Raw genomic sequence first — 26,420 nt, 5'->3', positions numbered from 1 at the left:
TGGTATATAGATTTTCGTCTTGAGCTATTGCAGTGTTTGCAGTATCTACTAGTTCATTACAGTATCTACTTAGCAGTTAACTCCACTCATCTCTACTCTACTCAAGTTTAGTCGAGAAGAAGATTTTGCTGTTTTCGTTGACTTTGAGAAATCTGAAACAGCTGAGTCTAAGTCAGTGAGAACCAATGAGAACTTACTGAGAACTTTGAGTCCCAAGAACAGAACGGTAAGTGAGAGAGAAATGAGAGAACCCCTCGTCCCAAGTTCCAGAGAGTGGCGGAGAGTTGAAAGCAAACAGTCCAAGGTCCAAATATTCCAAATGGTCCAATAAAGATCATACTGCTGTCTTTTCTCACAGCCGAAGTTTACCGAAATCTAATGAAGACATTCGATTGCATTTCTCATTGTTCATGAATGTATGTGAAAAGTGTGAAGTAACAATAATACTTGGCTCTATAGTCACACGTGCATATAAATCCACATATAACAGATTACTTTTATATTCTCTCGTACAACGGCGCCAGCTGCTGAGCTTCAATACCATTCAATACAGTCGATCGGTAGTGGTGGACGGTGGTGACACTGGTTCTGGTGGTGACCCGTGACAGTGACAGTGTGCTGCCATTTGTATTTTTTATCCGTTTATGCCGCTGCGCTGCTTCGGTTTAAACAGGTTTGTTACAATAATGGGTGATTCAGCATCATCAAAGGTTAGTTTTGCAAATAAAATGAAGTGTATTTAATTACTCTTTTTAATACCCCATAGTAAACAGTATGTATTTGTATACTTTTTAGTCACAAACGTCATCCATACAAGAGTTCAGTATAAGGGTACCTAAGTATGAAAAAATTTAAATTTTTGTACGTGTTTATTATATGTTAGTCACTGTTATTGTAATATTTTACCATTTCATTATAGGAATAGCAAAAAAAAACACAATGTGATGCGTTTCAATGCCACGTTAAATGTTGACTTTTCTAAGTGGACTCAAGTAAAAATGGAGCGAGAAAATAATATGAAGGAATATAGGGGAATGGAGGAGGAACTGCCTAAATTTGGGGCAGGCTCTGAATTTGGTCGTGAAGCAAGAGAGGAAGCTCGGAGAAAGAAATATGGTATTACAAGTAAAAAGTATAAACCTGATGATCAGCCCTGGATACTGAAATCTGGTGGTAAAACTGGCAAGAAATTTAAAGGAACCCGAGAAGGTGGAATCAGTGAAAATGCCTCATATTATGTTTTTACACATGCTCCTGATGGTGCAATAGAAGCTTTTCCACTTCATGAATGGTTAGTCGCTTGCTTGTACTGTCAGTAGTAATACACTCTTTTGTTTATCTTAAGATTTTGTTCACAGGTATAATTTCCAACCCATTCAGAGATATAAGTCACTCAGCGCAGAAGAAGCAGAACAAGAATTCAGTAGAAGAAATAAAGTAATGAACTATTTCTCACTCATGTTACGTAAACGACTTAGAAATGATGAGGATGGAGCAGAAGAGGAAGAATTGGTTGATGGTGGAAAGATTAAGAAAACAGGAAAAAAGGAAAAGGAGTTAAAAATATCAGAAATGGATGAATGGATGGATAGTGAGGAAGATGAGTCTCATAGTGAAGAAGAAGGTGAAAAGAAAAAAGAAGAAGATGAAACTGAAAATAAAGCAATTAAAAAAAAGAAAAAGGGTACGTAGAAGAATATAATTATTTGTTGTTAATTTAATTTATAGTTGGAAACTTCAATCAACTATTAAGTAAATTGTGTTGTTATTTTATGTTAGGTGGTGATAAAAAGAAAAAGAAGAAGAATGCCTCGGATGATGAAGCATTTGAAGAAAGTGATGACGGTGATGAAGAAGGAAGAGAATTTGATTATATATCAGATTCTTCAGACTCTGAAACAGAATTAGAATTACAAAAGGATATTAAATCGGTTGCGGAAGAAGATGGTCTCAGGAAATTATTGGTTTCTGATGAATCTGAGGAAGAGGGAGAAGATAAGGATAAGAAAGATAAAGATGATGATAAAGAAGAAGATGAAGAAAATAAGGAGAAAGATGAAAGGGTATAAAGTTGATTTTGAACTACTAATAATTTTTAAATAATAAATATATTTTTATATCATAATGAATAATTTAACAGGATAAAGACAAATCATCAAAGGACTTGGATAAAAAGAAGGATAAAAAGAAGAAAAAGAAGGCACTTAAAAAGAAGGATTCGAAAAAATCAACTAGGAAAGATTCCTCTAGTGATTTTTCTAGTAGCTCGGAGTCTGAATCAAACACTACAAAGGAGAAGGACATTAAAAAATCCAATAGCGCACATAGCTCGAGGTCTGCTACTCCGACTCCATCATCGTCAGCAGTTTCAGATTCCTTAAAAAGGAAACAATCTGGATCCCCAGATTTATCTCATTCCAAAAAATTAAAATTAGATAATTTCAACTTGGTTCCTGTCACCTCTTATATACCTGGAGCAAGGTAATTTTCCGTAAAAACATTGTAATAACAAATATAACAAAAATAATAACGTGCTGTTTATTGCAGTGAATCGGGAATAACTGAGGATGCAGTTAGAAGATATCTTATGCGCAAACCGATGACAACAACAGAATTATTACAGAAATTTAAATCGAAAAAGACTGGCCTTACTTCAGAACAATTAGTCAACATTATGACTCAAATATTGAAGAAAATCAACCCAACAAAACAAACCATTAAAGATAAGATGTACTTATCAATTAAGGCGCAAACAAACTCATGACTTTGATTACAAACTAAATTGTTTTTCGTACCGAGCCATTTGTTAAAATATTTAATATTATTAAAAATAAATATCATAAAAAAAAAACATTGTGTTTTAAGGTCCATTCTCCTTATCTATGAAAAAGGTGTGTCTTTGTTTAATAACAAAAATATGTTGACTTAGTTCATAGAACTTTTCCGTTATCATCTGAAAGAGATAAGCTTGGAATGAAGTTATTTGACGTACGAAAGACTTAAGATATACAGCCGCAATAGGAAAAACTTGAACGATGGAGATAGGGATAGTATATATGAACGTCTTGGGGTTTATCAATGATTTTGTAATATTTTCTTATCCCGGAGAGCTGACCCTCTGACCCAACTGCTGCCGTATTAATGATTCAGCCACGCGTTGCTCGACACGTGAACCCTCTGTAAATGCATAGATTCACGTTGACACATGCATTTAGTGCTTTAATCAATAGAAATGGGTGAGTGAGAATTCAGTTAACTCTATTATTAAAGTTCATCCTTACCAGAAGCGTGCGAGACCTTTGTTTCATCAATTACTTTATGTTGCAAGGTGTGATGCGAATACTTGGATTTTTCAAATCGAACCACATCTCGCCACTTCTCACGATACGTGCAGTTAACTGTGCCTCTTACAATGTGCGAAACTCTAGCGTAAGTAAAATAGTGCAGTCTCTCAAGCTTAATTTAAAATTAAAGTAACAGATACGAGCTTTCAAGTAGTGAAACTCGAACGACGTGATTTTACGACTAAAAGCTTATTCGTATTTGCGTGTGAATTAGAAAGAAAGAAATTGAAGCTGATAGAAGAATATTTGCGATTGATGCATATACTTGTGTTTCTCTTTCAGAGCTTAAAGGGTAAAATAATAGCGATAAGAAGAGAAGATCAATCAGTATGGGAGAGAAGAGCTCCACTGGCACCAGCGAACGTTCGACGATTAATAAGAGCAGGTGTAAAAGTTCTTGTGCAGCCCAGCAATCGTCGTGCTTATCCCGCGCAATCCTATCAAGCGGCAGGCGCATTATTGCAAGAAGATATAAGCTCAGCGTCGGTCATATTTGGCGTTAAGCAAGTTCCCATCGATCAGCTCATTCCCAATAAAACCTATTGTTTCTTCTCCCACACGATAAAAGCCCAAGAGAGCAATATGCCTCTCCTGGATGCCATTCTCGAAAAAAATATAAGACTTCTAGATTATGAGAAATTGACGGACGACAAAGGACAGCGAGTGGTGGCTTTTGGAAAATATGCAGGAGTCGCTGGGATGGTGAATATTCTTCATGGAATGGGTCTCAGGCTTTTGGCTTTGGGCCATCATACACCGTTCATGGTAAAACTCAATTTAATAATTTTTTATCCTACCAACTTAACTCTGAGCATCCTCGCGATTGTTGAATGTGGAATTTTCTCGTTTCTTTAGCACATTGGCCCAGCCCACAATTACAGAGATTCTGCGATGGCTCGTCAGGCGATTCGCGGCGCGGGATACGAGATTGCTTTGGGCGCCATTCCTAAATCGATTGGTCCTCTCACATTTGTCTTCACTGGTAGCGGCAATGTCAGTCAAGGAGCGCAGGAAGTTTTTCAGGAATTGCCACACGAATATGTACCACCTGAAATGCTGAGGAAGGTCGCGGAGCACGGTGGTAAGCTTTATCGAATCCAAAAGCGATGCATTCGTTTTATTTACCAGTGAAATCTTATCTTGCTGCAGATATCAATAAAATATACAGCTGCGAGGTGAGAAGGAGGCATCACCTAGAAAGAAAGGAGGGGGGAGGTTTCGACCCTGAAGAATACGATAAACATCCGGAAAGATATATATCGACCTTCAGTAAAAAAATTGCACCCTACGCGTCGGTCATTATCAACGGGATTTATTGGGCTGTGGATTCTCCAAAATTATTGACTATACCCGATGCCAAATATTTATTGAGGCCTGCCCATGCCCCCTGGCTTCCCGTCAGCGTCGGTGCACCAGCTTTGCCTCACAGAATGCTGGCAATCTGTGATATTTCCGCCGATCCAGGCGGTAGCATCGAGTCAGTATAAAAACTATTTTTTCGATATTCAATTAAAATCTCCATATATCACGCGAGCACGTATCTTCTACCAGGTTCATGAACGAATGCACGACGATCGATACGCCGTTCTGTTTGTACGACGCAGATCGCAACAAGGACACCAAATCGTTTAAAGGACCAGGAGTTTTAGTCTGTTCCATTGACAATATGCCAACGCAGCTACCTAAAGAGTCAACAGACTTTTTTGGCAATATGTTGTATCCTTATTGCATGGACATAATCCGCTCGGATGCCAAGAAACCATTGGAGAGTCACAATTTCTCTCCAGCTGTTTATGGGGCGATGATTGCCTCGAATGGTCAACTGACTCCAAACTTTGAGTACATTCAGGAACTCAGAGCGAATAATCAGCGAAGTAGGCACAAAGCGGATAACGGGGAAGAATTGACCAAGACGGTACTAGATCGCTATTTATCAATCGTGGAATTCTTTGGAATATCGTTGCTTCATTCTTATTCATTTTTCTTCATTTAGGTCGTTGTGCTTGGTGCTGGGCACGTATCGGCGCCATTAGTGGAATATCTACACAGGGATAAAAATACGAGATTAGTGGTGGCATCGCAACTAAAAGAAGAAGCGGATGTTTTAGCGACGCGGTTTCCTGGTGTCGAGCCAGTATTTTTAAACGTCCTGGATCGACCAGATACATTAGAGGAGTTTGTTAGATCCGCCGATGTCGTTATTTCGCTGCTGCCATATTCCCTGCACCATGTGATTGCGAGAGCTTGCATTCAGGCCAGAACACATCTGGTCACTGCAAGCTACATGAATGATGACGTAAAAGCTCTTCACGAAGAGTAGGTAGTTTGCTTGCAGAGAGCTTCCTGGATATAAAAAATGGACGGAAATGGAAATATGTGAATTTTTTTTTAGAGCCGAAGCTTCGGGCGTGACGATACTAAACGAAGTGGGATTGGATCCAGGTATCGATCATTTACTGGCACTCGAATGTTTCGACGATGTGCGTCAAGCTGGAGGAAAAATCGAGTCTTTCGTATCTTGGTGCGGTGGTCTACCTGCACCGGAATGCTCTTGTAATCCCTTGAGATACAAATTCAGCTGGTCGCCAAGGGGAGCTTTGCTCAATACTTTGTCACCTGCGAAATATCGTCACGAAGGACAGGTATCTTGAACTTTACCTTCGACCTATTTCTCTACTTATCTAAGACTTTCTCTTACTCTTTTCAGGAAGTTTTAATTTCTGGTGGTGGAGATCTTATGTCGGCGGTGCAGGATCTCGATTTCCTGCCAGGATTTGCCTTGGAAGGTTTTCCCAATAGAGATAGCACAGTTTATCGAGACTTTTACGGAATTCAAAGTGCCAGTACAGTTTTACGAGGCACATTAAGATTCAAAGGGTTTTCCGATACCGTTCAAGCTCTGCAATTTCTGGGTCTCATAGACCCAGATCCTCACCCAATATTGCATCCCAATGGTCCCGATATCACATGGGTATGTTACAAAGTCTCAAATCACCCACGAGTATTCAAATTTTTCCATCTTACCATTTCCTATAATATTTACGTCAATTTCATCATTTATATTCCAGCGAGTATTAATATGCAACCTACTTGGCCTGGAGAGCGACAATATTTTCTACGAAAACTTAAAACGAAAATTGGCCGATAGAGTGAATTCTGAGGAGCGCGTGCGGGCGATAGAGGATCTTGGATTGCTGGAGGAAAACTTAGTTGTTAAATTAAATACACCGTTGGATACTCTGACCAACTACTTGTCGAAGAAACTAGCTTATGAGAAAGGCGAGCGTGATCTGGTAATACTCAGACACGATATTGGAATTCTGTGGCCGGATAACAGGAGGGAGTCCAGGGGTATTAATTTAGTTTTGTACGGAGACAAGGGAGGTCATTCTGCAATGGCTAAAACAGTTGGCTATCCCACAGCCATAGCTGCAAAAATGATATTGGATGGTGAAATTCAACAGCGTGGAAATGTACTGCCATTCACTCCTGATATTTATCGGCCAATGCTCAGTAGATTAAGGGCGGAGGGCTTAGAATTTTTTGAAACATCAAAATGGCTATAAATAAGAATTTACTCCTAATCTCTGATGGTACGGCAAATATTATTAGAAAAGGACTAAATAGACTTTTTTTATTATTTTTTATAAATAGCACACTGATAAGTCTACTTTTAACAATAAACGAAGTAAAGAAACCGGGTTTTCTTTCGTATGTAACATTTATTGTTTATCACCACCCCAATGTGGAAAAACTCTAAAATTACAGTGATATCTTATATTAATATGATGTCTTTAACCTGAACGATAATAGAAGGACTGTGTCCTTTTGTTCTTCTCATTTTCTAACATAGAGATCTTGTCTCGCTAGATTAATTAACAAAGTGGCGAGTTACAAACGATAAGCTGCACGCATAGAGTGAAAATTTGTACCATTATTGATTACCAAATTACTTTTGACTAGAAACGTGAGAAAATGATTGCTGTTAAAAATGATAAAAACACTTGATAGCAAATTACCTTTTACAAACAGAATTTGGCATAATTAATCTTTATCTTTAGTACATAAATAAATATTTCCAATAACGAATTTTCTAGTCATAAACAACTCGTAACTGTACAAGTATGTAGAATAGAATCTTTCAGTAGTTCCTGTATCACTCTTGACTTTTTTGCTTTACGTAGTATAATGACATATACGTAAATTTAATCGATTATGTAACCATCGTATTATAAGAGTTTAGATGAACCATGTAAGCCGGCGGAGATTCTTGCATCGTTTCATGACTTTCATCAACGTTATTAGACATTTTACCGTTGTTTCATTCTTTCCTTCGGTAAACAAATTATATATTCGTCGTTTTCCCTGTAATCCCTAAAAAAATTGCGTAAGTTTGCGGAGGCCAGGAAATGGAGAAGGGGAGAAAGGTCGGGAGCCGGGATGGAGGGAGGAGGATTCGCCAAGTATACATCAAAATACAAAGTTATTTTTTTGAGAGTTGGACGCATTAGTTGCGACGCAGCTTTACTTGTGCAAGGTATCGCATTATCTCTTGCCAACCAAATAATCCTTAAATAGAAGGGCCAATTCTGAAAATTGTTTTATACATTTTTTTAATATTATTAAGGTATATCGAGTTACATACAATAGTTTGAGGTCAAGAGACTACATAAATTGTTATGCAGCTTGGTAAATATTAATAAGATTTATAAGAACTTTGTGCAGATATGAGAATTATAAAAAAGACTTTGTTAACATATTTTCAAACTACTAACGTTTTTTAAGATACATAAAATTTTGTTAAGGTGGAAATTCGTTAGATCTATAGTTAAAAAAGTGTCATGTAACTCGTTAAATATGAACAATATTAAAAATAATGCAGAATAATCTTTAATATTGTTCATATTTAACCAGTTACATAATAATGTTTGTAGGCAACAGATCTAACGATTATATACCAAACGAATTTTCATGTAACTTAAATATTATTAGCAGTATGACAAATGTAATTGGATTTTTTATCATCGTTATCATATGTACAGACAAGTCATATATCTCGCTAATGTTACTAATATTTGCCAAGTTACATATAAAATTATACCACCTCTTGGCTTAAACATATTTTATGTTACTCGGTATAAATATTAATAATATTAAAATTATTATAATAGTTTTGTTTCAGTATCGGCCCTTTCAATTTAGGGTTTTTCGTTTGGCAGGAAATAAATTAGATACCTTGCATATTCATGATTTCGAATTACCGTAATTTACCGAAAATTCAATAACAATTGTCTATCAGTGTCATTTTATTATGTTGGCAGTATGAGACAATGCTTCATATTCTGAGGAAAACCTTGATTAATTATGATCCTAATTAAAGTTTCTTCATAGAAAACTGCTTGTCAAGTTTAACAATGATCTCTTTCGTATTCTATTTAGCTGGAACTATGTGGAAGTGATGCCTCACTCGAGTACAATAATTAATTAAATTGAATTCTCTGTCGTTAGTTCTATGCGATCTCTAATTGTTTACATCGCGTTGTATTAATAATCGTGCATAGAAACGCACGGAAACTGCAAGTACGCGGTCTATTTCAGAGAAAAATTTGTTAATGTTTTGCGTTTTGCTGACATTTCCTTTATCTTTAATATATACTATATAATATGTAATTAATAATACAGATAACAATAATCGATTCTAAATTTCATTAGTGTTACGCTGGTAATATATCTACAATTTTCTAGTATCAATGAATTGACTAAGTTTTTGCTCATCTAATTTAATAGCTATAACCTCACCGAGTTTGTTTTTTCCTCTCTAATGAATTAGTTAGAATTTTCATATACTGCACATTTGTCTTTGCTACTGCAACCAACTGAGAATAACTAATTCTCCAATATAATGAATACTAAAGTCAGCGAAGCAAATCGTATCTCAAACTTAATCAATAGATTTCTTTGGCTCAGCTTTCTTTAGATTTTTTTGTTTATCTGTAGGGGGGTGATTGCTAATCTTTCTTGTTTGAAACTCCGTCAATGTTTATAGTCTGTCCTTATTTATCGACAAGATTAATTAAAACTTTCGGTATCATAAAATGAGATAGAAATGCTTTCCACCACCCTGGTGTAATTTATAAAGCTCGGAAGTATTTTAACAAAATGTTATAAAAAATATATCTATGCATCGTTAGAAGCATGCAAGTTGCTGCTCTCTTCACGTGGCCAAAGATTTGCATTTACAATTGTGTGCTTGCTTATGTTCTTTTAACTCAATGATTAGGGAGGTTTAGAAATTTCACAGAGACCTTGTTAGTCTGACAAGTTTTAAGATTGAAAGGAATATAGTTTTATTATATAATTAAATCTTTACCATTGAAATATTCAAAACAAGGTCAAGTTGAGCAGTGAATTAATTATTTATTTACTATACATATAATTGACGTTCAATGCAATTTGATAAGATATATTTCTTGTCTTTTTTTACAGTCAGTTTTTACTACGAAAAACTTCTATTTTTGAAATAGTTTTAATTCTTGAGGATACGTTTTAATCATAGTAATATAATGCGTAACTTTACCATTTTTAATTACCTAATTAATTTGAAGAAATCGAATTAAAATTACCTTTTTTCGCATTTTTTGTATAATTGGTTTTAAAAAACAGCTTTATATGTATGTTTACCAAATTTATAGAATATTTTAAGACAGTAAACTTATACGGTATGTTTTTACAATTAAAATCGATCGAAAGCATAAGTTTTTGTGGCAACAAAAGATTGTAGGAAAATAGAAAAAATCTAGGTCATCAAATTGCAATGAATATCTCTCAATGTACTAACTAAATATTTTATTTTCTTTCAAATATTAGTTGTTCTGCAATATTTTATTGTTAAAAATTCAATTATATAATAAATTCTTTTTCTTTCGCTTTTCAAACAGACTGACTAATATAGTCTGTACAAAATCCCTAAAACTCCTTAAACATGCCGCAAATATAGTTACGATATATTTACAGTAAGGAAAATTATGCGTCAATGATTGTGATTATGTTGCATTAAAATTTTCGAAATAGCAAAATAATAGCTGCATTTGAATTCACTCATCGATTATTTCTCTATCATATAGTTTTATTTGCTTTTGGCTTCTGTTTCAAATGTAGGACTCGAAAGAGAGTGTATAGAATGTAAAACTGAGGATTTTCCTGCAAAGTTCGATTTACTCTTAAATCGTGAGCGCTTTCAGCATTTAAAATGTGTAAGAGTGGATCCAGACTAGAGCACTTGTGCTCGCAGGAGCGCTATTCTTTCACTAATAGTCTAATATCCTTTTATATTTCTGCATAAAGTAGTTGTACAGAGTAGAGCATTAGTGCACGTTAGACGCTTCGTGCGCGCAGAATCATCGTAATCTGGATCCAGCCTAAAATGTTGAATTTTAAATGGTCGATCCGAGCGTCGCTTATTCTCGATGCCCATTTAATAACTCGTTGTTATAGAGACGCACGTAGCGTTAGCATAGCAACGTACATTTTCTTGATCCCCAACATAAGACACTGCGGCGGTTTGAGAGAGAAACGCTCAGCGATCTAGTGTTAAAATGTATGTTTGTAGTATAGATCCCAAGAGGGACAGAGAGACAGAGACACTGTGTATTAGTAAATCGTATTCTATAAATACTTGGAAAAAGTGACGAGCTGCCATAAAAGAAGAGGGAGTCAGTTGGTTACAAAGCAAATTCGTCCAAAATACACCGGCACCATTGACAGTTTATTGCTTTTCTACGGGGTGCGAGGAAGGAGAAAAATGTTACCCCAAACTGCATCTATAAAAATCTCTAACATCTCCTGTTAGTCCAAAGTGAAACTAGGGATATACGAGTAAAACCTTAGGAAACCTCGTAAGATGTTAGAAATGATAACAATAACAATATTTTCCGGCTCACAGTAGATGAAGACTCTTCGAAGTTATACCTTCCAATGAGCGATAAAATCTTGCTTACTTTTTTAATTAAACGATTACGGTAGTGTCGCGAGAAACAAGTGAAGGTGTGTGTGTGTGTGTGTGTGTATGTGTTCTTGTCTATTAGTTTTGTTTTGTCCCATAATGCAAGGTACTTTAACCGAGAGGCAGCTAGTATGTCAGAGGAAAACCGCCGGGCTAAATTTTGCGCGGCTCTCCTGTATGTCTCGTTCTCTTCTTATCCCTTAAAGTTTTTTTTTGGTTTATTACTACCCGAAAAAGAGATTGAACTCTTTTGATAAAATTCTCTTTCCTCAACGTCATTCTCACAGTCATAACCAATATTTAACAGTCGCAGTCACCCATTGCGCATCCAAATTCACACGTACAAATGATGCATAGTTTTCCCCCTCTTAGTGAAATTAATCTAAGTAATATAAACATTACTATTACTTTTGGTTTTCGATTATTAGCTAACTATTGTAGCTTGGTGTTTCATTATCATCAATTTTGATAATCAATACTCCTCTTCAGGCTCGATATCGATTGGCATTACGATTTCTCACTTAAAGCCTATTTACTGCTCCTAGCGATAGCTCGTATAGAAAATTGCCAGCTAATTTTCCAATGAGTATCCCAATAAATTCATTGCAGACGATTTACAAATCCGAATGATTGACGTTCGAGCGTGCTCTTAAGCAATTTAATCGATGAATCACCAGTGAAAACAATGAAATTGATCTCTTAGTACGATACTACGAAACTTTCACTCTTATTTAGAGAGAAGCTTTGTAATTTGCCTGGAATTCTATTTACTTAGCCATAACCCGTCAATCTAGCTGCCCTATGATCATCAGGATTATCGTTTAATTAACATTAGCATTATGCATATTTCGCTCTTTGATTATAATAGAACGGATTAACTGGAAACAGTTTCTATGCGGGCTCGTATTGGTTCTTTACTACAGCAATTTGGCACGATTCAACTCGACTCGAACATAGTTCGTTAACTACCACGGCCTTCGTAAATCTTTTTCGAATGCTGCACCCACGCACTTAGTATATCTGGTCTACTTATGACTAGAATTGATTTTAGTGGAACTGGAGAACACGTGCATTTTCCATGAAGATCCTTGTCTTTTAGAAAACATTGGAAATTTAGAACACCGAGAGACTCTCTTGAACATTTTGCGGATAGTTGCTGACCCAGTTAAGATTCTACTTGAAAAAAAAAAAAAATGTCAGTATGATTGCACTAAGCGTATAGTAAAGATCTCGTGATATCTTGGCATTCCTGCCATTCAAACATCATTGGTTGGCGAGTATCAGGCTACTCATTGAGCATCCTTTTGACGAGAGATATTGGTAGTAAAGATTTCGTAGCTCAAGCCACACCTCGTTAGCTACTCTGGTTGCGTTTCCTCTTCCAGCATCATCTTACAGGACCCGAGTATTTAGAATTACTATACACACAGGATGCTGAGTGACTGAAATATAGAAAAAAAGAAGCTTTCGTTAATAAGAGGGGAAGAAGTGTGTTGATCGATGAAGTTATATAGACTTAGAGATAAAGGAGAGGATGGGATTTTTGTAGAAGAAATTAAATGCAGGGGACGAGATCGAAGGACAGTTTATTACTTTTTAGCAGAAGAGAGGAGCTTCTGGCTGGTTCCACCAGTGAGCGGCCAGGAGGAGGTAGAGCTCCTGATCCTGTACAGTGTATCCCGGGGGTGGCTGAGACGGTAGGGGTGGTGGAATCGGCGGCAGCAGAGAATAGGACGGCGGCGGTGGAGAAGGCGACTGTGACTGAGATCGAGACTGAGATTGAGAAAATGTCTGGGAATAGGTGATGGTCGATTGTGGTGTTTGTGGCGACGCGACAGCTCTTGGAGACTCGTCCTTCTCCGAAGATCAAAGTGCACAGTCGAACATCGCCAATGACCGCGTAATTACGTCGTCCTGCAAAAAGTCAATGACCTACCTCAGCAGCGTTTCGACAAATTCGACAAAACTTCAGCTTTGAAGCATTTACTCGCATATTTATCTCGACTCGAAGGTACTATATATATATACTATATAGCTGATGCACGAATCAGGTATAATTCAGTGGTAAGAGACCAACGCGTGACTAATATACATAATATATGTATGTAAAATTGAATATTCTGTACCTTGAGACAACTTTCCATAAACTCCTCGATGGTTATGACACCATCCTGATTAAGGTCGAGTTTCTTAAAGACCCTGTCCAGTTGTTCCCTCGCCTTCCTTTCCTCGTCCGCTTGATGCCGTCTGCCCATAAGCTCGTGAACAGCTGTTACTACTTCGCCGAGCTCGCCTCTCGTGATGCAGCCATCGCCGTTTATGTCGTACAGCTTGAAGGTCCATCTTAATTTTTCGTAAATGCTGCCTCGGAGCAGGGTCGATAGCGTCACCAGCAAATCCTAAAACATTCGACCACTGATTCAACTTCTCGCACTTCCACGCTTCCTTAACCTAAATATTTGATTCCTTTTGATTGGTTTATGAATATTTTCTCATCGAATCGACTGATTCGAACGGAGTGTGATCCTCGATACCGTAGTATATTTACCCTAAAGCTGATGGCCCCGTTGCAGTTAACATCGAAGGCTTTGAACACGTAATGGGCGTATAGGCTGGAGTCTGCAATTCGTACGAGGGATGGCCGTTAACTAATTACGTAAAAACAGGGGCTCTTACTTAATTGGAACTCACTGCCGTGCGGGAAGAATTTTGCATAGATGTCCTTGAACGAGTCCTCGTGAACGACGCCCTCGGGACACTCCTGAAAATAAGGCAAGACAACTATTATTCGAGCAAGAGTTTATAAGTGGGACAAAAGCAAAAAAGAATCGGGTTTTATATGTTAATAGTTCAAGCTACGCCGGTATTATGGCACGAAAGACTCATGAGAGTGTCATACTTTCTAAGAGCCTGCATCAACAGTGTACGGCTCCATTTTTCTCAATAGATGATTCGACGACAGTTTCAAGTCTACAAAATAACATTGGTGTCGTGTATCACCGTTTTTCTCAAGCTAGAGCTTTTCTTTGTTACAAGGAATACTCGAAACGTAGCGTTGTTTTCTAATAATTATTTTTTTATACAAAATATAATTCTATGTTTTACAGGTTAATTGAGGAAGGAATATGAATATCCCACATATGATTGGAAAAAACGTGAGGGAAGTTTACAAGTAAGCAAGTTTAATATGTCAGGAGGGAGGGGGGGGGGGGGGGGGGATTCTTCTCGCGAGGCATCGTTTTAATTTCTGGTTATTTGGCAGATGCTCCACGGAAATCTTATCCCTGCCTCTGGAGAAGGCCAGAACGATTCGAGCCGAGAGTACCGCATGGACCGATCTAGTTGTGCCGAGTTTGAGAATTTTATCTCTCCGTGTAATAATATCGAATTGGCAGGAAAATCCCATTTTGGACGAGCTGCCAACTTGCATGGATAAAAATTTCCTTATAGAAACACTGCCGACTACCCTTCCGTTTGAACTGACCATCGTGAAAATCACGGATGAATATTATTGGGAAAGAAGCGCTAAAAATAGGTGAAACTATGCGGAAGAATATTTTCATAACGCTGCAGATATATGTCGAGGCTTGAATTTTTTAATCCATTGCCCAAGTGGATTCATCGAGCGAGACTCGCTTGAAACATTGATTGCATCTATTTTTGCCACGAGTTGTAAATGATTATTATTTTTTTTTTGCAGATGGGAGTTCAATGATTTATCGGAGCACGGTAATTCGTGGCGACGATTGTATTGCGAAAAGCATTTTGCTGAATATCTGGAGACGCTTAAGCCGAGTTATTACAATGGTCACGAAGAGGAATGTAAGAAATTTATAGAGCTCCTGCAAGATTTCGTTCATACCGTGAGAGTCAAGTCACTCTTGCCAATTAGGTAAAATTATTACAGCGATGCTTTTCCAGCAGCGTTAACTGCGTCGATCCATTATTTCCCCCTAAACTTTCATCAGGAAACTGAAACTAGTTTAGCAGAAACCTAACGTATACCACCGCATAAATCACTCGATCGCTGCCACTTTCCTCGCGCGTTTAACCTAAAATTTAAATTTTTTCCTAATCGAATCGAAGAAAGTACGAGCATGTCGTCTCCTCGATAGAATTTTTCCTAATGGCTCCGTGCTCTCGGTCATGGATTTTATTTTACGATCGATTTCCGCTACCTTTTCCTGGCTTCTGCGACTCGAGCATACGGGAATGCAGAAATTTATTTTAAAGCGCTAAGAAGCTGAGATCTATATTTGTAGGATGCGTCTAGAATCCAAAAGTCCGTCCAATTATATGCATCGGACGCTATCCTAAATTTTGCCGAGGAGCTTGGGTCGCCAACCTTGCAGTTGTTGGAGCGAAAACGCGGCGATACTTGAAGTACATATATCGCGCGTTATTGCTCCATTTCATTCGGAGTCCTACAATTTTCCGCGCAGTTTCGTACATATATATATATTTGTTTTGCTCAGTAAGCCAGTCCCTCCAAAGACCAGCGATCAAGTTCCACAATTATTAACGGAGGATATCGTACACCACATCCCTCTGGGGTCGATTCTTTCAAAATTAGGGAAGCTCAGTGACATCAGCATGAATTTCGCTGTCATTCATATGGACGACGGCTTCGAGTGGAGGGATTTTCAGTAAGCGATTAAGCGGAAGAACGCACACAGTAGATATATAGACATTAGGAGAGAATCACCATTCATGGAAATGGAACATTTTGTCAAAGGTTCACCTTGGGAGACGCGAAGGATCTTGGGGAAGGACTGAGGGTTTGCTGTAACTTGAAAAAATTCGCCTTAACTCGTAGTAATTTGGATCGAGTGCGCGCCGCTCCTATTCTCCAGGGTCTCTCGCTTAATGATTCCGTTAGTATACTTTTAGAAATCCTTTTGAAGAGAATTCCCGCGCGTCCAAAGAGGTGCCTTGTATAATCCATTCATAATTAATTTCCGTCAGCTGGAAGAGCTGGACTTTTCGCACTGCAAATTGTCCGACGCCGGAGCCTGCTCTCTTGGAGAGTTTTTATCTATTCATAAAACTCTGAAAACTCTCGTCTTGACTGATAACAATATAGGCTGCGAAGGATTGGCTGGTATTGTTTACGGTTTGCTGAAGAAAGAGCGGCCATCTTTGAGAAACTTGAATCTCAGACTGAATCCGCTTTGCGACTCCGGAGGTGCTCATATCTGTGCTCGTAAGTATATAAACCCACGAATACCATGCATAAGACTGTAAGGCTCTAAGTTGTAGGAGAATTATAGGAAAATCCGTTGAAACGTGGAATAAACGCATCGCATGAATGTTGATTATAAGCTGACGCTGGCAGTTAACAGTGGTAGTAGAAAGGGGTGGGAAAGCTGGGCGGGGAGAGGAACTCCAAGTTGGCAGGGAGTATAAGAGCAGTGCGCCAATATTTATAGATACGTTTTACGTCATTTGAGCTGAGTTTTCTTTGCATTCTCGCGAAGGTCGTGCATCGCGCGACCTTACGTTAAATTTATGAAACATGAAAATCTAAGCGAGCCGTTGGAGATCATCATCATAATCAGATAAATGCGAGTTGATCGCGTTTCGTTAGCACGAATTCCAGAGATGGCAAATGGCGCGGGCAAGCAGCATTTTAATGATTTATGAATCCGCCGTTAAATTTATTTCTTGCCCAGGAATTTCCTGCTTTTACTGTGGAAACGGGCTTGCTTTTACATATATACATACATATATACACGTTACATTCCTTCATTATTCATTTTATGCCTTGGTGTTTGCGTTTATTTCGTAGCGCTTTGCAACATCCATATTCATCGTATTGCCGTGAATTAGCACTCTTTACATATATTTTCCTTTGCAGTTTTATTGAGGAACGAAACGCTGCAAGTGCTGAATCTGAGTGGCTGTAATTTGGAGGCTGAGAGTGGAGTAGGATTGGCCGAGGTACTGGCCTCCGGTTGCCTCAAGTTCGATAAATTGAGCCTTGATTTGTCAAACAACGATTTCGGTCCGATCGGTGAGTCCAAATTTCTCCGACCGATGCATATTACTTACAAGCGTACATATATATATATATATATATATACATACATAGGTACTCGAGTGTAATTCGAGCCCCTGCTGTGTTTAAATTCCATTTGAACAATCGCGAATGTTAAGCACGCCTGTTATTTCTCCGTTTCACTGGCGTATAAATGACGGTGCGATGGAACGTGCAGGGCAGGCTGAATAAAACTCGAGTGCTGTTAAAAAATGGATGAAATACTTTCCATTTCATGCCTTTTTCGCCCTTTAAACTCCAATTAGATATTTCCATTCTAGTTGGAAAGGCTTTTGAAATATGCATGAAGACTTGTTCATGCATCGTAGCCCTCGATGTACGAATGTGCAATTTTTCGAAGGAATCGGAATTCCATGTAAGCGAGAGTGTTCTCAGGTAAGATTAGATTGTTTTATGGCCATTCCAGTCGTTAAATTTTGATAATAAAGGTGAAATTGAATGGGGGAGGAGGCAGATAAATTATCAAGACTCGAATAATCGACGTCTATTATCCTATTAAATATTCTACTCGTGGGTTGCCGAGTTTCTTATTCTCTCTCTCTCTCTCTCTCTCTCTCTTCATATACATGGAGGAATCGTGGTTCTCATGGCAGCAAAAAGCTTTTCCTTTCGTCAAGTTGGCGCATGGCCAAGGAGACAATTCATTACCCTCGCCTGTTTGCTTACATTCAGAGTTGACGACCTATTCCTCGCCATTATAATTCGTACTAATAATCGTTCCTCCATGTTTAATTATCTGCTTTCCTCCCATCCATTAATGAATCCTCTCCCACCCCCCCCCCCCTCCTTAGTAAAACATGAATGCATCATCTAATAGTCATGGCACATAAAATGTTTCTACCCACGTTTTTCCTTTCTATCGCACCTAAATCCCTCGCTAATTTTTTTAACCTCTCGCTTGATGATCGATTGGGAATTATTCCAACAAAGCTTAATTAACCCATTCCAATTAATGACTGCTTGCACATTTATCCCGTACGTCCCATACATTAATTAGCAGTTTTCAGCTTATAAACTAATCAAGCTCTCGCCTTCTTTTATTAAAGAGTTCGAGAAAGGAGAAAGCGGCAAAAAAGCGGATTGATGGAGCTAACGAAGTTTCAAGGACTGAATACAAACTCCATTTGCGTTTCTTGATAAGCAATTAATTGTTAAATCGATAATTATAGCTATATAAGCGCTTCGCGTCTGTCGAGTCGAGTATAAAATAAAGTACACATCAGAGTTTCGTAAAAATGACATACATATGAAAGTTTGTTTTTATTGGTTTTTTAGGGTGACAATTATTCGGACTAGGCTTGGCGATAAACGAACGATTATGGACATAGCGGAGTATTGCCTTGACACAATTGTGCTGTACAGCTATGATACCGTTGATAGTTTAGCAAGCGAATCAGCAAGTTTTAGGTATGCCGGGAGGGCACGGAGGCCGTAACAGCCGTGCAATAAGCGGAAGTTTGAGCTTTGTTATTCTGACATGCCTCCACCAAACCAAAGCATTCCGCAGCAGCCAATGCAATCGCTCAGTTTCTATATCCGCATAGACCAAAAATTCGATAGCCCGGAACAATTCCAACCGAAATTAAACGCTGCGTTCAGAAAGGTTTTTCGTATAACACCTGCCAGGGAATATTCGACTACACCGAGATTAAATGGGAATGATCGAATAAAAAGCCTCGGATCATCCGAGAGAACTTCCCCAACCTTTCAAGGAAGAAAAGGGAGAAAAAAAACGATGAGGAATTGGCCCGCCGGGCTCCCCGAGGTAAGTCCCTTCATTAGACGAGAATCATATAGGCTTGATAGATGAGTATTGCTATAGTCAGCACGCCTCCTGTACTTGCGAAATCCCGAGACAATGGCAACTGACAAAAGCTAGCCTAAACCCTGAGACGATGAGATTTCTTCCCAAGCGAAGAACTATAAGAGTGCGAGCGAGTGGCAGGTGAAGATGCAGTTTTGGAAAATTAAGGCTTTGAAATGTCGAAAGGAGGAAGGATGATGGGAACTCTACAGTGATGGGAGGGATCGGAAAAAATTCCCCGTGGAATTCTGCTGACTAATGAATCGATAAAAATAAAACAGGAACTCTGGGATAATCGCATCGAAAACACTAGTTATTTTGCAGATAAATTCCTAATTTGCTGAAAGTTCATGTTAGTGCGAGGAGCAAGGCGTACATACTAGAAGAGAGAAATATGTTGAGAATGAATCGAAGGATGAGATTTGACGCGAGAGAGGGAATAATCGGCAGAGGGACTGGTAAATGAATGAATTAAAAGAGGGTCGCGGAGGCACTAGGAGTCAGTGATCGAAGGACGAGTATATCATTGCTGTGTGTTGGTCGGACACGTTGGTGACGTCACACTTGGAAGAGAGGAAATCGATACAGCTCACCACGTTCCCTCTCTGTCCGCTTCTTCGTGCTACCTTCTCGCGCTCTTGCATCTTTCCAACCCTCTCTCTTTCGCTTTCACTTCCATCATCCCTCATCATCCCTGTTTTTCTCCATCCTCCTCTTTCGCTCCCATCGATTCTCCTCTCTCTCTCTCTCTCTCTCTCTCTCCGTCATCGTATTTCTCGCGCCCTCGCACATTCTACCCCTATATCCCCGTCCCTCCCATTCACTCCTTCTACCTCTTCCAGCCCTTTCCGACCTATTTTTTCCCACCACCAATGCTAAAATTTCATTCAACCCCTATATATGCTCCAAAGTTTCATCTCAGTCATGGCTCTCTACTTAAATCTTACTATTTTAGATAGGAAATGATCGTTCGGAGAAACTCGCACGTCGAACGGGGGCTCTCCGATGAAATAATGGCTACAAAAATATACTTTCACACTTAAATTCCTACCGGGTTATAGCGTAGTAATGTCTCGGAAGATTTCCCATTCTTTTTTCATCTAAGTATAATATATAGAGATTATGGACTGTTGGTTGGATGAAAAATATTCTTTGGGGATGATAGTACTCTTGCGGATAAATATTTTCTTTCGGCGATCCCCTATAAAAATGATTGACATTGCTTCTTATCGGATCGAAAGTCCGTTTATAGATGTGTACGAGCCAGGCATTTTGTTCGCACCTTCCGTAAATAAATCTGGATGTTCTCTATATGTAATCACGATAATTAAAGTATCTATTTTGTATATATATATACAAGTTAGCGCAGTTTCGTAATCCTCGACCAGACAGATGGCAAGATAAATCAGAATACGTTTGACCTGTTTTCCACAATTTCAAAGAGTCATTGTGCAATTAATGATAACAACTGGCATAAGCGCATATATCATTTATTCGAATCGCAAGCCTCTCCCTCTGCCTAATTACAGCAGTTGCATCTCAGTCGAAATTCCTGAATCCTTTCAGAGTTAAAACAAAAAAACAAAAAAAAAATCAAAGCCCCCATGGAAATTAGAAGACTCCGAAGACGTTTCTATACCGTTGAATAGTTCTAGGCTTACGTTAAAGGCTTCTTGGTCCCCTTTAAGGAACGTTTAATCAAAACTTTCTTTGCTGATCGAAAATTCTTTCCTTATCAACGTAATTAATCGCTCATCGTTCGATCTTATCACTCTACAAGTGCTGTACATTACATTATCGCGAGTATCTTCGTTAACGAGTTTGCGTATGATTAAAGCGATGATTGATTTTCCCTTCAGTCGTGTAATGGATAGAACACGTCGGATTCAATCCCTGGCGCGTATAGCTTTGTACCGAATCGCATATCGATGATTTAACAATTTTGCAATCCACAAATCATCTAACGAAATATATAGGCAGACGCAACAGTCGGGACTCCCGTAACACCGTCCAATACTTCATTTTGCCACGGGAAGAATAGAAAGCAATTTAAAAGTTAATCAAAAGAGACGCGTAAGGTATCGATCCCGACGGAGCAACAATAAATATTGTAGAAAAACTGTGAGAATTTGATGAAAGATTATTGAAAGGACAGTCGTGTTGTTTTCCATAATTCGCTTTTGCACTTGGAAAATTACTGGTGGAAAGACTGAACGATAAGCACAGTACACGTTGCGAGCTAATATCTAATATATAATAATTCTAGATAAATAGGTATGATTGCAGGGTTGGCGTGTGCAAATGTGGCAGGGGGATAGATTGAATCGTTCATGCACGATAGTTGTAGAAAGTTAGCACGATCCCCTTGAACCCTGAGCGTGGTCGAATGCTCTAATTTCCATTGTAAAGGTCAGAGGATAGCTCGAGTAGGTCGTAGTCAGAGATCCAGGGCCGAGGCATCAAGCAAGAACTTCCTTTGTCGAGACTGTGCTCCCTACATTTTCTTTTGTTAACTACTTTTTACAGCGATATCACCTCCACTCGAGTACTTTTATTTCACTATCCTATCGCGACTATCACTCACACTCACGCTGACGCATCAAGCTCCGTCCCAATTCCTTCAAAAAGAATCGTGCCATTCCAGACTAAAATTATTCATTCTCTCTTCTTCTTCTTCCCGCTTCCTTAAAAAGATCCCGAAGCCATTCTTTGTCAATATGATTTTAGAATTTGCTTTTGGCACAAGGACTCTCCAATACTCTCTCTATACGGACGCTTGTCAGAAGATCAATGGCGTCGATAAGAAACATATAAGTACACGCGAATCAGTATAGTCGAGTAGGATAAAAAATACGACAGGCGGATATCTCGCTCATTTTAAGGCTGACGTTTGCCAGGGGATTCACCTTGATTTACGCATAGCAAATGCAGCGTTCAGCGTTACGAGTGCCTATAGTATGCTATATACACCAATAATGTACATATATAATGTATATTAGTCGATATGTGCAGTAACTGGCCAGCTGTTATAATTTATTCCCGCAACTACGACGATCCTGAAACTAGTCCCACATGTCATATTTGACAAAATAATTCGAGCCTATATACTTAAGTTTGTATATCCGCATCGGGGGGACACACGGCTTAAGCACAATGCGAACAAGCACAAAGCATCAGCAATTCGCATATAACAAAACGATGTTTTGTCACAATGAACTTGAGCCGTTTCTTTGCTCTCTTTTCGCTGAATACAAAAGGACCCTCGAGAACGAATAAAACGCTGAAGAATTAAATGTTTAATTTTTCAAATCAGGATGACATTTAAGCGAAATGAAGCTAAAAATTTTTTTCCTCGCGTTGAGGGAAAAAGCCTGGGGAAAGCTGATATCGTACGTTCAACGAGTGGGCGAACTCTCGAGGAAGAGGAAGAAGGAAAATTAGGCAGTGATACATGAGGGGTGGAGCATGAAACGTGAAAGTAGAGTGCTTGTAAAAAGAAGCAGAGGAGAAGAAGCAAGAAGAAGAAAATAGAAAAAGTAGGAAAGATGTGTAGATGAAAAAATATTGGGAAAGATGACAATAGAGATGCTTGATATAAAAATAGCATAATGGGGACGTTTAAGTGGTATTAAGATAAAAAGGAATTATTTTTCTGACGAGTGTGTAAATATAAATATTTGGTAGGAATCGAGCTGATCGAGGGGATGCGTGAGAGAATAAATAAATGGAAAATCAAGGAGAATTATGACAAGGATAGTCCATATGTATATAGAGATATATAGAAAGAGGCATTAAATATGAGAGAGGTATTGACCGGATATGCTACAACAGCTATTACAACAGGCAGAAGCGTGCTGTACCGTAATAGTGACATTCCAACGTACATTCTACCATTCCCTCACCGTTATATATATTCTTTACGTAAAATCTCGGCGAAATTCTCAATTTTGCCAAATATTTGCGCTTAACCCAAAACAGCCTGCATCCTCTTACATTGTCCAGTCGCTTCGAGCTAAGGTTGCTTTACTACTACCGTAACTAGGAATTATTTAACCTGCAGGAAGAAGAACATTAGGAATTAATTAGTAAGCGTTTTGGGAATGCAAGCGTAAAATTACGTAGTGTTTGAACTTTGTTTTTTTTTTCTCACCACCCACGCTGTATAAGAAATGGAGTTAATAATTACGAGAAAAAGTTCTCAAGCGACCGTGAAGATATCCGAAGCGACTGGTGCGGTGAAATAAAATGATTTCAGCGGAAGAGTATAGTGTCTGGTGAGTTTGGACAAAGTTTTATATAGTAAGTTTTTCTTTTTTTCTCCCTCTCTCTCTCTCTCTCTCTCTTTCTTTGCTATTTTACGTCTGTGTCATATTGATCAGGTAGTTGCATAGCCGTCGAGAACTAGGTCTGAGTATTTATGCGTAAATGTAAACGTGTGGTGCATATACAAGGGAAATATACAGAGTATACTGTAGCATGGGAGGCTCTACTAACCAGAGCACCAGCACCACAGTACCAGCACCAGCAGCACCATCGCTGTCGGACAGCAATGATATTTGGCGTTGTTCAAAAGTTCCTCCTATCGTGACTATTGTTGCTCGATGGTACTTATGTAACGCATTGTTTCCAGAGTAAAAGATTGCGCGCTTTTATTCGCTGCTGTCTACTGGAGAGAGAAATCGTCCCTTTTTTGGCAAACGCTTCAAGCAGCACTACATGAAGCAGATCTACGAGTGGAAGAAATTCCTCGGCTATTTAAAGCTCGAAAACTTGCAGCGTTTTTCGTCTCCTGTCGTTTTTTGCTCGAAAATCCATTAAATATATTTATTTTTAGCGAATATATATATACATGAAGAGAATAGTGAATAAATATCGAGAATGGAAGGTATAAAAGGATAAGAGAGATAGCGCAATAAGAACGAATAAAAGAGAGAGCTATATAAAGTGGAAGTATCGGGGTAGAATTGGAGGAGTGAACGTTTATGGGGAGCTTACCTGCTTGAATCCGCGGTACATAACACGGATTTCTTGACGGGAGAATTTGGTTTGTCGTAGGAGTTCTTCAAGGGCGACCGGCCTGGTCGTTTGTTGTCTGGTTCTCGAGCTCTCGAAATCGAAAAGCGCTTCTTCCGGTCCAGGCGAGTCCGGCGGTGTTGCCATAACTCTTGATTCCCGCTAGTCGACACTTTACAGTAAAGCCCTTTACTAGCCTTTACGTTCGTGAACTCACACGCCGTCTCGCCCCCAGGCCAAACCTCCACTCATCGTTCTTCTATCATGAATCCTCCCGAGCGATTCTTCCCGGTTTCGTCGCTTTCACAGCCCCCGTTGCTTCACGCATTTGCCGTACTGCAAAATCAGGATATCAATTTATTCAGCAGAGTCGACGCTTTCGGATGACAAAACGAGAGAGGGTCAATGGCCTTTCCAAATGCACCGAGAAAGATGCATCGGCCAAATAAGTCGACTAAAAGTGCAGTGCGAGGGTTAAAAATTGAATAATCCGTCGCAGCGCAGGAACTTGCGGGAGTAACAGAGTTAAAGTGGAAGCCTAACAAAATTCTCGAATAATTTTACGGCCCGACTCAACGGCGAGATATAAAATAATCGAGTTTGCGGGATAAGAAAGTTTGCGATTGTCCCACGCGCCTCTGCTTCGCGTGGAAGATGTGAACATTCTTGGAATATAATGCAACGACGAGGGGCAGGAGAGGCTCGATCGCGAGTGGAGCAAATTTTCACGGTCCTATACATAATTGTCTGGGCTATATAATTGGTTTTTCGCTCGCGGAGTTCTAATTAAATTCGATAAAACGTTCTACGTAGCATGGACAATTTAACGCTCGAGCACATATGGAACTCGTGGAATTTAAAGGAGCGCGTCCAGCGTAATCCTAGTGGCGTGCATATTCGCTATTAATGCGGCTATTAGCGGCGCTGCTTAGATAAACTAAAAGCTGTCTTTTAAAACTGGAAATCGAGGCCACGCCACTTATAATAGGAGAAGATCGTAGAGATAAGTCAACGAGGGTGAAGATTAACCGATAAACGATAAATAGGCGATTAGCTTCGATCGCTCGACTGAAATGCTTCGTGCGACTTGTACGTGATTCATGAAAAGGTCAACTATTTAATATCAATACACAACTCCTGCACGAGTCGTCCAAGCCATTGGCTTCCAGCAAATCCTTCTCAACGCAGAAACGCCAATTTCGCATTTAAGGCCATCGACAGTTTTCGGAACTCGGATTTATTAAATCTACGCGAACGCGGCCACAAATGCAATTTCATTTTCGGCCATTCATTCTTTCCTCGGGACTAGAAATACGAATACTTTATTGCTGCAATTCGTAAATTGAATGAAAGAACAGTTTTACTCCGGATGGAAAAACAGCTCCTGGTAATACTGTATATACTCTCTGGACTGGATGAAAAGTATGCGTAAGAAAGATTGCGAATAGTCCTTCATAGGGATTATACGAGAATAGGTTTATCGTGAACGAGAGAGAAATATCGATTTTTCGAAGCAGTGGGTAGGATTCAACAGTTAATTGGTGAATTTAGAGGAGGTAGTTTTGGGGGAGGTGCAGGAATAGGTTTCGTGTTGAGAGTTAGGACTGGCTGCATCTTTTGAGACGCGACGGTGAGAGGAGGGTGGAGGGCGGGGGGAGGGGGATTCGCGATACTTGATTTATTAGGAGGGGGAAAATATTGATGGGAGAACATAATATTTTTGCGGGGTTGTGTGTTCGGTTTATCAGGTCGACGATCTCCGGGAAAACATACACTTGTTATATTCGTACGCTCTATTGGGGGTAGGCTGCACTGGCCTATCGCAAGGTGGTGAGACTCGCGGCTGCATGTTGGATTGGCGAGAGGATTCGGGGCATTTCCGAGGCACTGGCGGTTCGCGCGGATGAGACACACACGATTCGCATGAAACGAGAGAGACGAGGAAGGAAGGCAAGCCGAGCAGTTACGCGGCCGGCGGTAAACTGCTCGCCCGGGTACAGCGCGTTTCGTTCCGGCGCACGCTGCCCTCTACACGGCCGTTCCGGCGCCTCCACACACCACTCCCTCTGTCAGCATCCACCATCCTACCATCTCTTCTGACTCCGACTCCTCTGGCTGGCTCCTTCCTATACCCAGTTCCAACTCGGATAATCACTACCGCGCCGCGCCACTATTAAGCCCTCTGTCAAATCGCACGCT

At 39.4% G+C, this 26,420-nt stretch overlaps 4 protein-coding genes across 5 annotated transcripts; 3 read left to right on the top strand and 1 right to left on the bottom strand.

Moving 5' to 3' along the window:
• Positions 1-568: 568 nt before the first annotated feature.
• TfIIFalpha (transcription factor IIFalpha) lies at positions 569-2,890 on the top strand. The gene is made up of 7 exons (XM_066736091.1): positions 569-710; positions 796-839; positions 920-1,291; positions 1,359-1,684; positions 1,780-2,063; positions 2,141-2,481; positions 2,548-2,890. Exons 1-7 carry the CDS (start codon positions 645-647, stop codon positions 2,762-2,764), a joined length of 1,650 nt encoding a protein of 549 aa, XP_066592188.1. The 5' UTR covers positions 569-644; the 3' UTR covers positions 2,765-2,890.
• Positions 2,891-3,096: 206 nt separating this feature from the next.
• Positions 3,097-7,046, top strand: LKRSDH (lysine ketoglutarate reductase/saccharopine dehydrogenase). The gene is made up of 10 exons (XM_066736079.1): positions 3,097-3,236; positions 3,329-3,429; positions 3,627-4,109; positions 4,200-4,425; positions 4,494-4,821; positions 4,896-5,259; positions 5,338-5,660; positions 5,737-5,986; positions 6,052-6,315; positions 6,413-7,046. The coding sequence occupies exons 1-10, from the start codon at positions 3,233-3,235 to the stop codon at positions 6,908-6,910; spliced, it is 2,841 nt and encodes a 946-aa protein (XP_066592176.1). The 5' UTR covers positions 3,097-3,232; the 3' UTR covers positions 6,911-7,046.
• Positions 7,047-11,088: 4,042 nt separating this feature from the next.
• LOC136778914 (A-type potassium channel modulatory protein KCNIP1) lies at positions 11,089-26,286 on the bottom strand. 2 transcript variants are annotated; one of them, XM_066736093.1, is made up of 7 exons: positions 25,995-26,286; positions 24,204-24,557; positions 14,038-14,107; positions 13,895-13,965; positions 13,473-13,745; positions 12,940-13,260; positions 11,089-12,788 (listed from the first exon to the last, which is right to left on the bottom strand). In XM_066736093.1, the coding sequence occupies exons 2-6, from the start codon at positions 24,366-24,368 to the stop codon at positions 13,213-13,215; spliced, it is 627 nt and encodes a 208-aa protein (XP_066592190.1). In that variant the 5' UTR covers positions 24,369-24,557; positions 25,995-26,286; the 3' UTR covers positions 11,089-12,788; positions 12,940-13,212. The 2 variants fall into 2 exon arrangements, with proteins under 2 accessions (XP_066592190.1, XP_066592191.1); XM_066736094.1 differs by having other exon boundaries at positions 26,012-26,286.
• Positions 14,472-18,541, top strand: LOC136779156 (dynein regulatory complex subunit 5-like). The gene is given in 9 exon segments (XM_066736556.1): positions 14,472-14,518; positions 14,609-14,881; positions 15,047-15,271; positions 15,846-15,992; positions 16,082-16,220; positions 16,312-16,549; positions 17,204-17,359; positions 17,665-17,779; positions 18,451-18,541. Coding segments are annotated over 9 exon segments (1,431 nt in total).
• Positions 26,287-26,420: the final 134 nt, after the last annotated feature.

The sequence above is a fragment of the Prorops nasuta genome, unplaced genomic scaffold, assembly GCF_024137725.1.
Source record: "Prorops nasuta isolate Cenicafe-Biocafe unplaced genomic scaffold, Cenicafe_Pnas_1.2 PNAS00015, whole genome shotgun sequence".
In the NCBI taxonomy this organism is placed as follows: domain Eukaryota; kingdom Metazoa; phylum Arthropoda; class Insecta; order Hymenoptera; family Bethylidae; genus Prorops; species Prorops nasuta.
The sequence above is the reverse complement of the archived record's forward strand: the minus strand, read 5'-3'. Positions and strand labels throughout refer to the sequence as shown.

What these genes read in the sequence shown, in the direction of transcription:
- LKRSDH (XM_066736079.1), top strand. An exon ending in ACAATGTGCGAAACTCTAGC is followed by an intron (nt 3,430 to 3,626) that starts GTAAGTAAAATA and finishes TTTCTCTTTCAG; the next exon opens with AGCTTAAAGGGTAAAATAAT. An exon ending in GGGAAGAATTGACCAAGACG is followed by an intron (nt 5,260 to 5,337) that starts GTACTAGATCGC and finishes TTCTTCATTTAG; the next exon opens with GTCGTTGTGCTTGGTGCTGG.
- LOC136778914 (XM_066736093.1), bottom strand. Translation starts at nt 24,368, where the DNA reads ATGGCAACACCGCCGGACTCGCCTGGACCGGAAGAAGCGCTTTTCGAT. An exon ending in AAAATTCTTCCCGCACGGCA is followed by an intron (nt 13,966 to 14,037) that starts GTGAGTTCCAAT and finishes TACGAATTGCAG; the next exon opens with ACTCCAGCCTATACGCCCAT. An exon ending in TTATGGAAAGTTGTCTCAAG is followed by an intron (nt 13,261 to 13,472) that starts GTACAGAATATT and finishes GACTTTTTGCAG; the next exon opens with GACGACGTAATTACGCGGTC.
- TfIIFalpha (XM_066736091.1), top strand. Translation starts at nt 645, where the DNA reads ATGCCGCTGCGCTGCTTCGGTTTAAACAGGTTTGTTACAATAATGGGT. An exon ending in GCTTTTCCACTTCATGAATG is followed by an intron (nt 1,292 to 1,358) that starts GTTAGTCGCTTG and finishes TTTTGTTCACAG; the next exon opens with GTATAATTTCCAACCCATTC. An exon ending in AATTAAAAAAAAGAAAAAGG is followed by an intron (nt 1,685 to 1,779) that starts GTACGTAGAAGA and finishes ATTTTATGTTAG; the next exon opens with GTGGTGATAAAAAGAAAAAG.